General features: G+C 44.0%; 1 protein-coding gene across 1 annotated transcript; it reads left to right on the forward strand.

Moving 5' to 3' along the window:
* The first annotated feature begins 10,374 nt into the window (after nucleotides 1-10,374).
* slc10a4 (solute carrier family 10 member 4) lies at nucleotides 10,375-13,292 on the forward strand. The gene is made up of 3 exons (XM_029707574.1): nucleotides 10,375-11,044; nucleotides 11,576-11,786; nucleotides 12,540-13,292. The coding sequence occupies exons 1-3, from the start codon at nucleotides 10,497-10,499 to the stop codon at nucleotides 13,065-13,067; spliced, it is 1,287 nt and encodes a 428-aa protein (XP_029563434.1). The 5' UTR covers nucleotides 10,375-10,496; the 3' UTR covers nucleotides 13,068-13,292.
* Nucleotides 13,293-13,738: the final 446 nt, after the last annotated feature.

The following is a 13,738-nucleotide window of genomic DNA, read 5'->3' on the forward strand; positions in this document are numbered from 1 at the left end:
TTGATTTGTTTAACAGTTTTTTGGTTACTACATGATTCCATGTGTTATTCCAATTTGTAAGTCGCTCTGGATAAGAGCGTCTGCTAAATGGCGTAAATGTAAAAATTTCAAAGTGTTGATGTCTTCACTATTATTCTACAATGTAGAAAATAGTACAAATAAATAAAAACCCTTGAATGAGTAGGTGTTCTAAAACTTTTGACCGGTAGTGTAGAAAAGTGAACTTAACTGGGACCACTCTACTACTCTTCTCAAATCACCGTAGTACGCTACTCTCTTCCCCCAATTAGAACCATCGACACGGCTGGCTAGCCTATCTTCAAAGAATCAAACTTCCAGAGCGAGTGGAAGCAGAGTGAGCTCTGTAGTTCTGTTCAGGACTACAAGACGGGTCGCCGGATGCCGGGCGACGACAGAGGAGAGCAACAGTAGAAGAGACAGGTGGGTACACCTTTTGGACAATCAGAGCATTACCAGCGTGCCGCGGAAAGGCCCAAACACCCTTTCTAAGAAGGCCTGGTTCTAACATAAGTCCACGAAGAACCAAGGCATTTACACGTAAATACACTCATTGTTTCTTACTCCATAACAGGCGTCGGTTCGTGTGCAAAGTATATGATTACTGTGAGAGTAGTTTCTAAATGTACCAAAGTATGTCTCTGTCCCTCTCTCTTTCTCTTTTGTTAACAAGCCGCCATATCGTGTCAGTCCGCTTAGGACCTGTTTCCAGTGGTGGAAAAAGTACCCAATTGTCATACTTGAGTAAAAGTATAGATACCATAATAGAAAGTAACTCAAGTAAAAGTCACCCAGTAAAATACTACTTGAGTAAAAGTCTAAAAGTATTTTGATTTAAATATACTTAAGTTTCGAAAGTAAATGTAATCACTAAAATATACTTAAGTATCAAAAATAAAAGTATACATAATTTAAAATTCCTTATTAAGCAAAGCACACTGCACCATTTTCTTGTTAAATGTTTTTACGGATAGCCAGGGGCACACTCCCAACACTCAGACATCATTTACAAAAGATGCATTTCTGTTTAGTGAGTCCGCCAGACCATAGGCAGTAGAGAAAACTATTTAGAACGGCCAGTTTCAAATGACGCAACAATCAGCATTTGAGCTTGCCACACTTTTTTCAGAAACGATTTAAACGAACACAGTCCTTACAAAGTTATGTCCAGAATGTGAGCAGTTTATTTTTGGATGCAATGTTCAGATATTCACAGAGGTATCTACAGCATAACAATCATCCTAACCGGAAAAATGTAGGCTACATTTGTCCTAGCGCTAACTGAGGAAAGATTGACGCAACACAAGCGGTCATATTTTCTAACTCTCGGCTGACATAAACTACAATATTAATTAGCTAATAGCAATTACTATGTATAATTAATCACATCACGGGTGAGCTCACCGTTGATCAAAATAATTGAGTAAAACACTTTCTAGAAATCAAAAGTAACCCGACGATTAGGTTTCAGCGTACAGCCATGCTTTTTTTCCTCACAGAAACCAAAGACATTAAGAGAAGACAAGATGAGTTTGGTCTGTTTATGGTATGCATGTTGAAGGGGTGTGTCGTCTACCATCGTTCACATCCCACCATTCACTGCCTGAAGTTCAAAAAAAAAAGTGTGAACCCTTACTCACCTCATTTTGTTATAGCATCTTTGGTCCGACAGACGATTACGTGAAACCCAGAATGCATTGTATGTCAACAAACATGGCTCCACACACATGTAATTAGCTTAGCTGGAATTAGCTTAGCTCATCATAATCAGTACAACCTTCAAAAAGTATTTTACACACACACACACACACACACACACACACACACACACACACACACACACACACACACACTATGTGCCCATTACAATTTATACAAGAATCTGAATGCATGATTTATCACCGGTAATTGAAAAACATGACAATACAGTAAATATCAATAACTACCACACAAAACATTTTCTGATAGTGATTTATTGATACAAATGACACGTGCAGGCAGTCAATCATGTAACCTCTCAATCCCACTCTGAGCCATTGTGTTGTTGTTTATGTATGTAGCTAATGAGCTAAGCTGTAGCATTAGCAATGTCTTTCAAAAGGAGACAACTCACAAATAAGGAAATTCTGGAGATTTAAAAAAATTCTGACAATGCGTCAAAGTCAGGAATCAGATTCTGACAGTGAGGAGCTGCCCCCCCAGCCATTGAGAACCCTGAATCTGAGGACCCCTTGACCACTGACAAAGTTCCAGTTCCCGTTGAAGATGCTGGTGGTGATGGAGGCAGACCGACAGTGGATGAAGTACAGGAGTTCTGTGGTAGCTGGAAGGCTGCCAGCCATTTCACCCCTCCTGGCCCTGCTGTTTGCTTTGATGAGTCCCAGTCTGGAGTGCAAAGCCCCTTGCCATTTCCATCTGAGGCAGAGTGCTTCAAGCTGTTTCTGACAGAGGAGCTGGTGGGAGACATAGTAGAGGAGACCAATCACTATGCCTTGGATGGAGCTATAGGAGAAGAGAGAGCCAGGAGTGGGGGGGGGGGGGGGGGGGGACCACCATTAGTGAAATGTATACCTTCCTGGTGACAGTCCTTCTCATGGGGATAGTAAAGAACAACTCCCTAAGAGAATACTGGAGCAGAGATCCTATGTTTGCAACTCCCTACTTTGCCATCCTCTTTTCCCAAGACTGCATTTCATCAACAATGCTACTGCCATCCTAAATGACCCGTTATACAAAATAAGAAATGTCAACAGCTGGCAGTAAAGTGGCATGACATCCATGTCCTCTCCACTGTCCATACAGCAACCAAGTCGGCCACAGGGAAGGTGGACCACCTGAAGGGAGAGAGAAAGATCAAACCTGACTGCGTGCTTGACTATAACCTCAAAATGGGGGAAGTGGATAAGGAGGACATGATAAACAGCTTTGTGGAATGCACTCAGAAAACAACCAAGTGGTATAAGATATTTAAAAAAATAAATAAGGGTAGTTTCAAAATACAACAAGCCAATACTTCTCTGATTAGCATTTAGCATTGTTTTACAGAGCTAATAGAAGAATGTAACTAGCTACATAAGCACGATTGAATATAACACCATAAAGGTTATGAAATTAGTAACGTTACCACGCGTGTCCACGGTTGTAAGGAATATATACAAATATATTATGTTCCATACTGAGTGAGCTACAGTAGAAACGATATAACACGACATACAGAAACTATTATAATGTAATAAGGCTTACTTTGATAGAAACACAGTCTGGATTTGAACATGGGTGTCTGTAGTGACGCCTCTAGCACTGAGACGCTGTTCCTTACAGCTGCGCCACTTGGGAGTCATAAGGCCAGGGTAGCTTCAAAATACAACACATGCTAATACTTCTCTGACGCAATTAGCATTGTTTTCCTGAGCTAATAGAAGAATGTAGCTAGCTACCTAAGCGTTGAGTATAACACCATAAAGGTTATAAAATGAGTAACGTTACCTTGCATGTCTGCAGTTATAAGCAATATACACATAAATATTATGCTACAGTAGAAACGACATAACAGACATGCAGAAACTATTATAACGTAATATAGTCACAATTCAACGGCTCAGTCACGAGAGGTATGTGGCAGGGTCTACAGCCAATCACGGACTACAAAAAGAAAACCAGCCCCGTTGCGGACCACGATGTCTTGCTCCCAGACAAACTAAACAACTTCTTTGCTCGCTTTGAGGACAATACAGTGCCACCGACACGGCCCGCTACCAAAACCTGTGGGCTCTCCACTGCAGCCAACGTGAGTAAAACATTTAAACGTGTTAACCCTCACAAGGCTGCCGGCCCAGACGGCATCCCTAGCCGCGTCCTCAGAGCATGCGCAGACCAGCTGGCTGGTGTGTTTACGGACATATTCAATCAATCCTTATCCCAGTCTGCTGTTCCCACATGCTTCAAGAGGGCCACTTTTGTTCCTGTTCCCAAGAAAGCTAAGGTAACTGAGCTAAATGACTATCGCCCCATAGCACTCACTTCCGTCATCATGAAGTGCTTTGAGAGACTAGTCAAGGACCATATCACCTCCACCCTACCTGACACCCTAGACCCACTCCAATTTGCTTACTGCCCCAATAGGTCATCAAATCAAATAAAATGTATTTATATAGCCCTTCGTATATCAGCTGAAATCTCAAAGTGCTGTACAGAAACCCAGCCTAAAACCCCAAACAGCAAGCAATGCATATGAAAGAAGCACGGTGGCTAAGAAAAACTCCCTAGGAAAAACTCCCTAGAAAGGCCAAAAACCTAGGAAGAAACCTAGAGAGGAACCAGGCTATGAGGGGTGGCCAGTCCTCTTCTGGCTGTGCCGGGTGGATATTATAACAGAACATGGTCAAGATGTTAAAATGTTCATAAATGACCAGCATGGTCAAATAATAATAATCATAGTAGTTGTCGAGGGTGCAACAAGCACGTCCGGTGAACAGGTCAGGGTTCCGTAGCCGCAGGCAGAACAGTGGGAACTGGAGCAGCAGCATGGACAGGTGGACTGGGGACAGCAAGGAGTCATCATGCCAGGTAGTCCCGAGGCATGGTCCTAGGGCTCAGGTCCTCCGAGAGAAAGAAAGAGAGAATTAGAGAGAGCATATTTAAATTCACACAGGACACCGGATAAGACAAGAGAATACTCCAGATGTAACAGACTGACCCTAGCCCCCCGACACATAAACTACTGCAGCATAAATACTGGAGGCTGAGACAGGAGGGATCAGAAGACACTGTGGCCCCATCCGATGATACCCCCGGACAGGGCCAAACAGGCAGGATATAACCCCACCCACTTTGCCAAAGCACAGCCCCCACACCACTAGAGGGATGTCTACAACCACCAACTTACCGTCCGAAGACAAGGCCGAGTATAGCCCACAAAGATCTCCGCCATGGCACAACCCAAGGGGGGGGGGGGCGCCAACCCAGACAGGAAGACCACGTCAGTGACTCAACCCACTCAAGTGACGCACCCCTCCCATGGACGGCATGGAAGAACACCAGTAAGTCAGTGACTCAGCCCCTGTAATAGGGTTAGAGGCAGAGAATCCCAGTGGAAAGAGGGGAACCGGCAAGGCAGAGACAGCAAGGGTGGTTCGTTGCTCCAGCCTTTCCATTCACCTTCACACTCCTGGGCCAGACTATACTTAATCATAGGACCTACTGAAGAGATAAGTCTTCAGTAAAGACTTAAAGGTTGAGACTGAGTCTGCGTCTCTCACATGGGTAGGCAGACCATTCCATAAAAATGGAGCTCTATAGGAGAAAGCCCTACCTCCAGCCGTTTGCTTAGAAATTCTTGGGACAATTAGGAGGCCTGCGTCTTGTGACCGTAGCGTACGTGTAGGTATGTATGGCAGGACCAAATCGGAAAGATAGGTAGGAGCAAGCCCATGTAATGCTTTGTAGGTTAGCAGTAAAACCTTGAAATCAGCCCTTGCCTTAACAGGAAGCCAGTGTAGGGAGGCTAGCACTGGAGTAATATGATCACATTTTTTGGTTCTAGTCAGGATTCTAGCAGCCGTATTTAGCACTAACTGAAGTTTGTTTAGTGCTTTATCCGGGTAGCCGGAAAGTAGAGCATTGCAGTAGTCCAGCCTAGAAGTAACAAAAGCATGGATTAATTTTTCTGCGTCATTTTTGGACAGAAAGTTTCTGATTTTTGCAATGTTACGTAGATGGAAAAAAGCTGTCCTTGAAACAGTCTTGATATGTTCCACAGACGACGCAATCACAATCACACTGCCCTAACCCATCTGGACAAGAGGAATACCAAGAATGCTGTTCATCGACTACAGCTCAGAATTTAACACCATAGTACCCTCTAAACTCATCATTAAGCTCGAGACCCTGGGTCTCGACCCCGCCCTGTGCAACTGGGTCCTGGACTTCCTGACGGGCCACCCCCAGGTGGTGAGGGTAGGAAACAACATCTCCACCCCGCTGATCCTCAACACTGGGGCGCCACAAGGGTGCGTTCTCAGCCCTTTCCTGTACTCCCTGTTCACCCATGACTGCGTGGCCATGCATGCCTCCAACTCAATCATCAAGTTTGCAGATGACACTACAGTGGTAGGCTTGATTACCAACAACAACGAGACCGCCTACAGGGAGGAGGTGAGGGCCCTCGGAGTGTGGTGTCAGGAAAATAACCTCACACTCAATGTCAACAAAACAAAGGAGATGATCGTGGACTTCAGGAAACAGCAGAGGGAGCACTCCCCTATCCACATCGACGGAACAGTAGTGGAGAAGGTGGAAAGTTTTAAGTTCCTTGGCATACACATCATGGACAAACTGAAATGGAATGCACCCACACAGACAGCATGGTGAAGAAGGCGCAGCGGCGCCTCTTAAACCTCAGGAGGCTGAAGAAATTTGGCTTGTCACCAAAAACACTCAAACTTTTACAGATGCACAATCGAGAGCATCCTGTCGGGCTGTATCACCGCCTGGTACAGCAACTGCTCCGCCCACAACTGTAAGGCTCTCCAGAGGGTAGTGAGGTCTGCACAATGCATCACCAGGGGCAAACTACCTGCCCTCTAGGACACCTACACCCCCCGATGTCACAGGAAGGCCAAAAAGATCATCAAGGACAACAACCACCCGAGCCACTGCCTGTTCACCCCGCTATCATCCAGAAGGCGAGGTCAGTACAGGTGTATCAAAGCTGGGACAGAGAGACTGAAAAACAGCTTCTATCTCAAGGCCATCAGACTGCCATCACTAACATTGAGTGACTGCTGCCAACATACTGACTCAAATCTCTAGCCACTTTAATAATTAAAAATTGGATGTAATAAATGTATCACTAGCCACTTTAAACAATGCCACTTTATATGACGTTTACATACCCTACATTACTCATCTCATATGTATATACTGTACCATCTACTGCATCTTGCCTATGCCGTTCGGACATCGCTCATCCATATATTTGTATGTACATATTCTTATTCATTCCTTTACACTTGTGTGTATAAGGTAGTTGTTGTGAAATTGTTAGATTACTTGTTAGATATTACTGCATGGTCAGAACTAGAAGCACAAGCATTTTGCTGCACTCGCATTAACATCTGCTAACCATGTGTATGTGACAATTTTTTGATTTGATTCATTGGTTGTCTGATGTAGGCTACTGGGAACTGGTAACAACACAGTCTGTGATTGGCTAACAACATTTAGATCTGTATACAGCGAGATATGATAACATACCATGCCATGAGGTGCTGAGGGAAAGACAGATTGGACATAATATTTTCTAGGCAAATAGCGATAACAGAAATACACAAGCCGTAGGCTACACTATAGCTCAAGGTGGCTACTTCGGAATGTCAGCTTGCTTGGAAAAAAACTGTACAGGTCTAACATTTATGGTTGAGGTTTAATTAATATAAAAACTATGCCCCTTATGACTTTCATTGACACGCAGGCGTCACGCAGACGTTAGTAGGGCGTTGGTATGATGACATGTTAGTTACACACAGGCGTTAGTAAGGCATTGGTGTCATGTCATTCAGTCCCGGGGTCCCGTGTGGCTCATTTGGTAGAGCATGGTGTTTGCAACGCCAGGGTTGTGGGTTCGAATTCCCACGGGGGACCATTACGGAGAAAAAAATGTATGAAATGTATGCATTCACTACTGTAAATTGCTCTGGATAAGAGCGTCTGCTAAATGACTAAAATGTAAATGTAAAATGTGACATCCAAACGGTGGCAGGGTTGCCTACGCTTAATTCTGGCACATATCACCCCCCATAGCAGGGCGACAACAGTAGCTAGCTATAGGTAGTGTCTTTTGCCCATGCCTGTCCGGCACTGTTCTCCCGCAGGAACGCCACAAATTGCGGGCTGCAGTTGCACACGATTGCAAAAGTTCAGCTATCCCCAACTTTGGTCCTGCCCTGTACATGCTCACATCGCCCAATGGTCCCCGCCACTGAAAATGAATGAGGCTCCGTTGTTTCATCTCCCCCAACGCGTTAAAAGGATCTCTGACAATAATACAAAAAAGTGTTGTGGTGCTGCCGCACTTGAATGAAAAGTGCTGTGGCAAATGCTTCCTCGGCACACGTTTTCCGGCTGCCCGGCGTTGAAGTGGCTATTATGTATACAGGTCAGATTAAGAATAATCTGTGAAATAACGCCATAGAAATAGTGATAGGTTCACACGCCATAAACATGTCCAGCGATTCATGGTGATTACTTTAAAGCGGGCAACCCAATTAATGAAATATAGAAATAGCCAGTGGCGATTTTAGCATGTAAATCTTGGTGGGGCAAAAAAAAAAGAAAGTGTGCGATGCATGCCAGCAAAGCCACTAAACAACACAACACTAAACAATACATGAATTGCACTATAACGGTGACAAACGGTGCCCTCAAACTGTTAGGGTCTGCATAAAGCTGTCCAAACAGCAGTCCCAACACCTTACCACTGCTACACCTGGCTTTCAGCGGAGCCTTGTCTGTCAGCGACACAGTTCATTCTGCCTCATTTACTGCCTTGTAAAAAACATAGCTGATATGGCTGACTTGCTTAAATAAATGTGGTTTCTACTGACATTTGAGATGTACAAACTATGGCATAAGGGTCGACAAGCGGGTAAGAGGCAATACATAATTTTATTTAAGACAATGAGTGAGCGATGGCGGATGTAGTAAATATAACTATTTGCTCAGCACTTTTGAAATGTACAGCAACGGAATTCAGAACATGGGCCGTTCTTACAGTGTACTACTTTCAGTAGCACTGTCAAATGTGTACAAAAAAAGTTAGCAAACAAGCACACACCTGAAAATAGACCAAATTAATAGGGTGAGGCACATGGGCTACAAACAGCTTACTACACAACATACACTTAGTATTACTTTCTTAGCTACAGTATACATATCTCCCTGGCATATTACATCATTTATGAAGCAGCATAAGACATTTTTGGACTGATGTGCTTGGTCAGGAAAGTGACGCGGCCGTCCTTCGTGGGCAAATTTTGTCATCAAAGTGAAAGATGCCGGATTTCCAATGACGAGCTGAATGACTGTTCAACGCTTATTTTCACAGTCATAGCTCGTTTTTCCCGAGTTCCCAGTTGTCTTGAACTCACAGTTAGCCACTGATGCCTTCCAAACCACTCATTGTTGTATTTGCGATTTCCAACTTGTTGCGTAATGTTTCTGTCCAATTGCCGATGAGCACCAAGACGTTTTATCTCTAATTTCTCTTCATATGACAAAGATTGAAAATGATTTGCCAGTAGATTGCCGACTTGATTCATGGTGATGACTGAGAGCTTGCTAGCTAAGATTTTGAAAGGACGATGTTGACATGATCAGTCCAATCAAAGCTACAGTAGATATAACGTGATTTGATGTCATTCTCTGTGGCCAATGACCTTGAGCCTTCTTGGATGGGCACTTCTAATATAACTCTATGGCAGAACCCAAGGGGCTAACATTTTCGAGGTCTAACATTAGACAATGGGGTGACATACTGTCCCATGAGTGACAGAAACCTGAGCCAATCATGACAGAAAACTGAGCCAATCAGGCGCAACGCTCTGTATGTTCTGCTGGCCAGCCCACCACCACAGAAAGCACTGAGCTAGGCTGAAACACCTCGGCTTTATTAACTCAATTACATGTTGTTGTTTTTTTACATTGTTTGAACACTGATATGTGACACGTATTAATGCCAAAATAACAAGCAAAACAGGCAAGCCCCCCCAAAAAATATATTATTATTATTTTATTTTTTTCCTAAAATGAATGATGGTTCGCCACTGGAAATAGCACACACAGGGAAGAACAGAAACGTGCCCGCGCATTCTTACAGTCAACAAACGAATATAAAGAGCGTCACAGTATCCCTTCACGTTGTCCTACTCAACCTCAATATTTTAACAGTTACTCTGCTATGCGCTTGTCACAGCAAACTACAAGTCTCACTTATTCAAATTAAGGATTTATTGTTGAAAGTAAAATTACCCAAATGAGGACTTTCATCCCGATAAAATTAATGTTTCTTAAAATATTTGAAAGAAAATATTTAGTAATATGATTAGCATGTGCAGGCTACAGTTGCCTATAATATAAATAGATGTGGTTTCTCAGTTGCACGACCTCATGATAAAAGCCTGCACGAGTGATCGAGCCCATCAACCCTGATATGAATTCCCCACAGACGATGAGCAGACTCCCCTCTGTCAGCTGATGGGAGCCTATCCGTGGCCCCTGATCGTCACTAGGTGGGTCTGTGTTTAAAACACAACGCAATGCCCTGATGCCAACGCATTCTCTAACCACTTGAGCCTCGAGTTCAAGCCTCTGTCATTGGTGAAAGCGCGCGATGACAATGCACCGCTAGGGGACCACAGTTTACGCACTGGCACCTTCAGTGGGACACCGACTGTGAAGAGCTTCTGTCCACTGGTAACGCGATGGAGAACTCAAGCGTGGTGGTCACGGTTGTTCCAACTGCTGGCCAAACAGAATTCCTCAACTTCACCATGAATGACACCCTCTCCCGACTCTCAGAAAGCTTCTCGGAGGAACTCGCCACGGCAGGATTACGCGTAACGAACGACCCGGTATCTCTGAAAGCCAGCACTCTCAGCACTGCCTTTGCTGCTGGGCTTCGGGCTAAACTGCCGCCGACGGAACCCGCTCACCTGGTGGTTGCCTTTTGGGATTCCCCGCTAAGTCACGGAATCAATGTGTTTGTGGGGATTGTCCTGTGCTTCACCATGCTGGGGCTAGGGTGTACGGTAGACGTTAGCCAGCTTGGGGAGCATATCCGCAGACCCATCGGGGTGCTGCTGGCGCTGGTGTGTCAGTTCGTCATCATGCCCCTGGTCGCCTTCCTGCTAGCTTTGGCATTCTCGCTCGACGACGTGGCGGCTATGGCCGTGCTACTGTGTGGCTGCTGTCCAGGAGGAAACCTATCCAACATCATGTCGTTATTAGTGAACGGGGAGATGAATCTCAGGTAACTCAAGAAATCACAACCGAACAAAACTCATTTATCCCACCTTTGACGTGGACTATAAAATGCACTTCAAGTAAAACGATCACAATTTATAGCCCACTTTTAGATGGAAAACTATATCTATAATGATTTATTCAAGATACCTATAACTCCAAGTTTAGGGACAATAAGTACGCTATTACTTGGGATCTTCTGCATAGGCCTTTTGGTTGAATTTTACGCAAGAGAATTAGAATGGAATTTTACGCACGGTCATATCTCCAGAATCTACAGCATACTGTTGGGACTTATGGTCCAAATTGCTTTAGCAGCACATCTTGAATTGATTTAAACACATCGCTATTTATTATAAAGAAAATGGTGCCATTGCTTGGGGAAATAAGGATCCATCACTTAGGCCTATACTAGCCTATTCGTTAAACGTCAACCATTCTAAAATACTATTCGTGTATACTACTGGTCACTCTGCTTTTACGTTTGGGGACTCAAATTAAGTTAATGTGATGTTGTCTTTCACCTTCCTCTCTCCAGCATTATCATGACCATCTCCTCCACGGTCCTAGCACTGGTGCTGATGCCGCTGTGTCTGTGGATATACAGCCGCGCCTGGATCAACACCCCCGTTGTCAACCTGATGCCGTTCGGCGCGATCATACTCACCCTCTGTAGCACCCTCATACCCATCGGCCTGGGGGTCGTGCTCCGGTACCGCTACAACCGGGCGGCCGACATCGTTTTAAAGGTTACTATGGGGCCGTCTTAAATAACGGTGGGGTATAGAAGAAGGTTTGGATACAGGGTGACTGGGTCAATGTGGTATTGATATATATATATATTTTTACATTTTATATAGCAGGGCCTGCCTAATAGAAATTATTGATGAACTTAGTGTTACGTCATATTTCAAAACTTAACTCTAAAAAGGAAATGGCAATTTAGAATTACATAACTGATTCTAATTCTCACCTTAAGAATGAAATACAAGATACAAATATTATATATATTTTTATTAAACGGGGTAGTTTTGCTAGTAAAATAAATTTCATTTTTTATAATAGTCAGTTGTAGACCTTTTGACTGTGTGTCATCACTAGTGTGACATTGTGCATATTGTGTAATTTTTTATGTCTAGCTTTCTGTTGAGACAAAGGTAACATCAGAGGCAGAGATGCACTGTACTGTCAGGGAGAGCCCTTCCCTTCAGATTAACTTATCTAAAGGCAGCTCAGCCAGGAGAGGGAGAGGCATGGGATGTGTGACAGAATCATAGAACTGGATGAGAAATCCAGAGGGGAAGGGATACATGAAATCAGATAGATTTAAGTGGACCATGCTTACTTGTGGCTTTCCCTTGGTCCTTTATAATACTGGTTCTGTTTGAATATCCTGAAAATGAGTCCATTGTTCCTTCCCTCTCCACCTTCCTAAAACAATCTGGATATAGAGAAGTCCTGTCATAAAACCTGTGTTGACCCCGTGGGGTATGTTTCCCCAGGTGTCCCTGTGGTCTCTGCTGGTGACCCTGGTGATGCTGTTCATCATGACAGGAGCCATGTTGGGGCCAGAGCTGCTGGCCACCATCCCTCCATCTGTCTACGTGGTGGCTGTCCTGATGCCTGCCTGTGGCTACGCTGCAGGCTACGGCCTGGCCACCCTCTTCGATCTCCCGCCCAACATCCGCAGGACCGTGTCACTAGAGACCGGGTGCCAGAACGTGCAGCTCTGCACAGCCATCCTGAAGATGGCCTTCCCACCACAGCTGATGGGGGGCATGTATATGTTCCCTCTGCTCTACGCCCTCTTCCAGGCAGCCGAGGCTGGCATCTTCATCCTGGCCTACCGGATGTACAGGAAAGAGGTTCTACACAAACCAGACACAAACCCACTGGGGGACAATGGGGATATTGGATATAATAGGTTTGAAGATGAAGATATGGGCTTTGACACTTCTTACGGGGCGGTGACCACAAGTGACCCAAATCTCATCATGTTAGAGCCTTGTCCAGATGCTACTCCTGTTTAGTGTGCATGATACAATGATGGCCCACCGTGGGTGATGTCGTGCATACATAATGACATTCAGGTCTGCTTATGACATCTCTATAAAAAATCATTGTCATGTCAGCAATCTTTGACTGCAGGGCAGCTACCCTGTGTGTGTGTGTACGTCTCAGAAAAGAACACTCAAGATTATGGAGGGAGTGAAAGTTACAAAATATAATTGAAGCAAGCATAAGCCATATGACCATGAAAAAATATGAAAAGGTTCATTGAAGTAAAAAATGCTAGTATATCTGAGCTTACTTCAATTTATTGTGTATGAAAGAAAATGGCTGTGAAAATGGAAATCATCAAAAATGATCTCTAAATTCATCCACTCTCACATCACAGATGCAGTACAACATTGTTTCACAAAGGTGTCATCATCTCACTTGCTTGTAAAAGTCTAACATGATCATCTGATCTACATGATCTAAACATTGTCAATTATTATTTAGCATTCAAAGCAAGTGTTCAAGTCCACTTGTTTTTGGTTCTTTTGGTGCCTATGGTTTCAGTTCAAGAGACAAATCATGCAGTACAATCCTTCAACAGAGCCAAATATAACTACTCCATATCACCATATGTACGATGACAAACTGTCTGTAAAATGTACAACTGTGTATATGTTTATCAATGTATATTAAAATAGAT

The sequence above is a fragment of the Salmo trutta genome, chromosome 22 (assembly GCF_901001165.1).
Source record: "Salmo trutta chromosome 22, fSalTru1.1, whole genome shotgun sequence".
NCBI lineage: Eukaryota > Metazoa > Chordata > Actinopteri > Salmoniformes > Salmonidae > Salmo > Salmo trutta.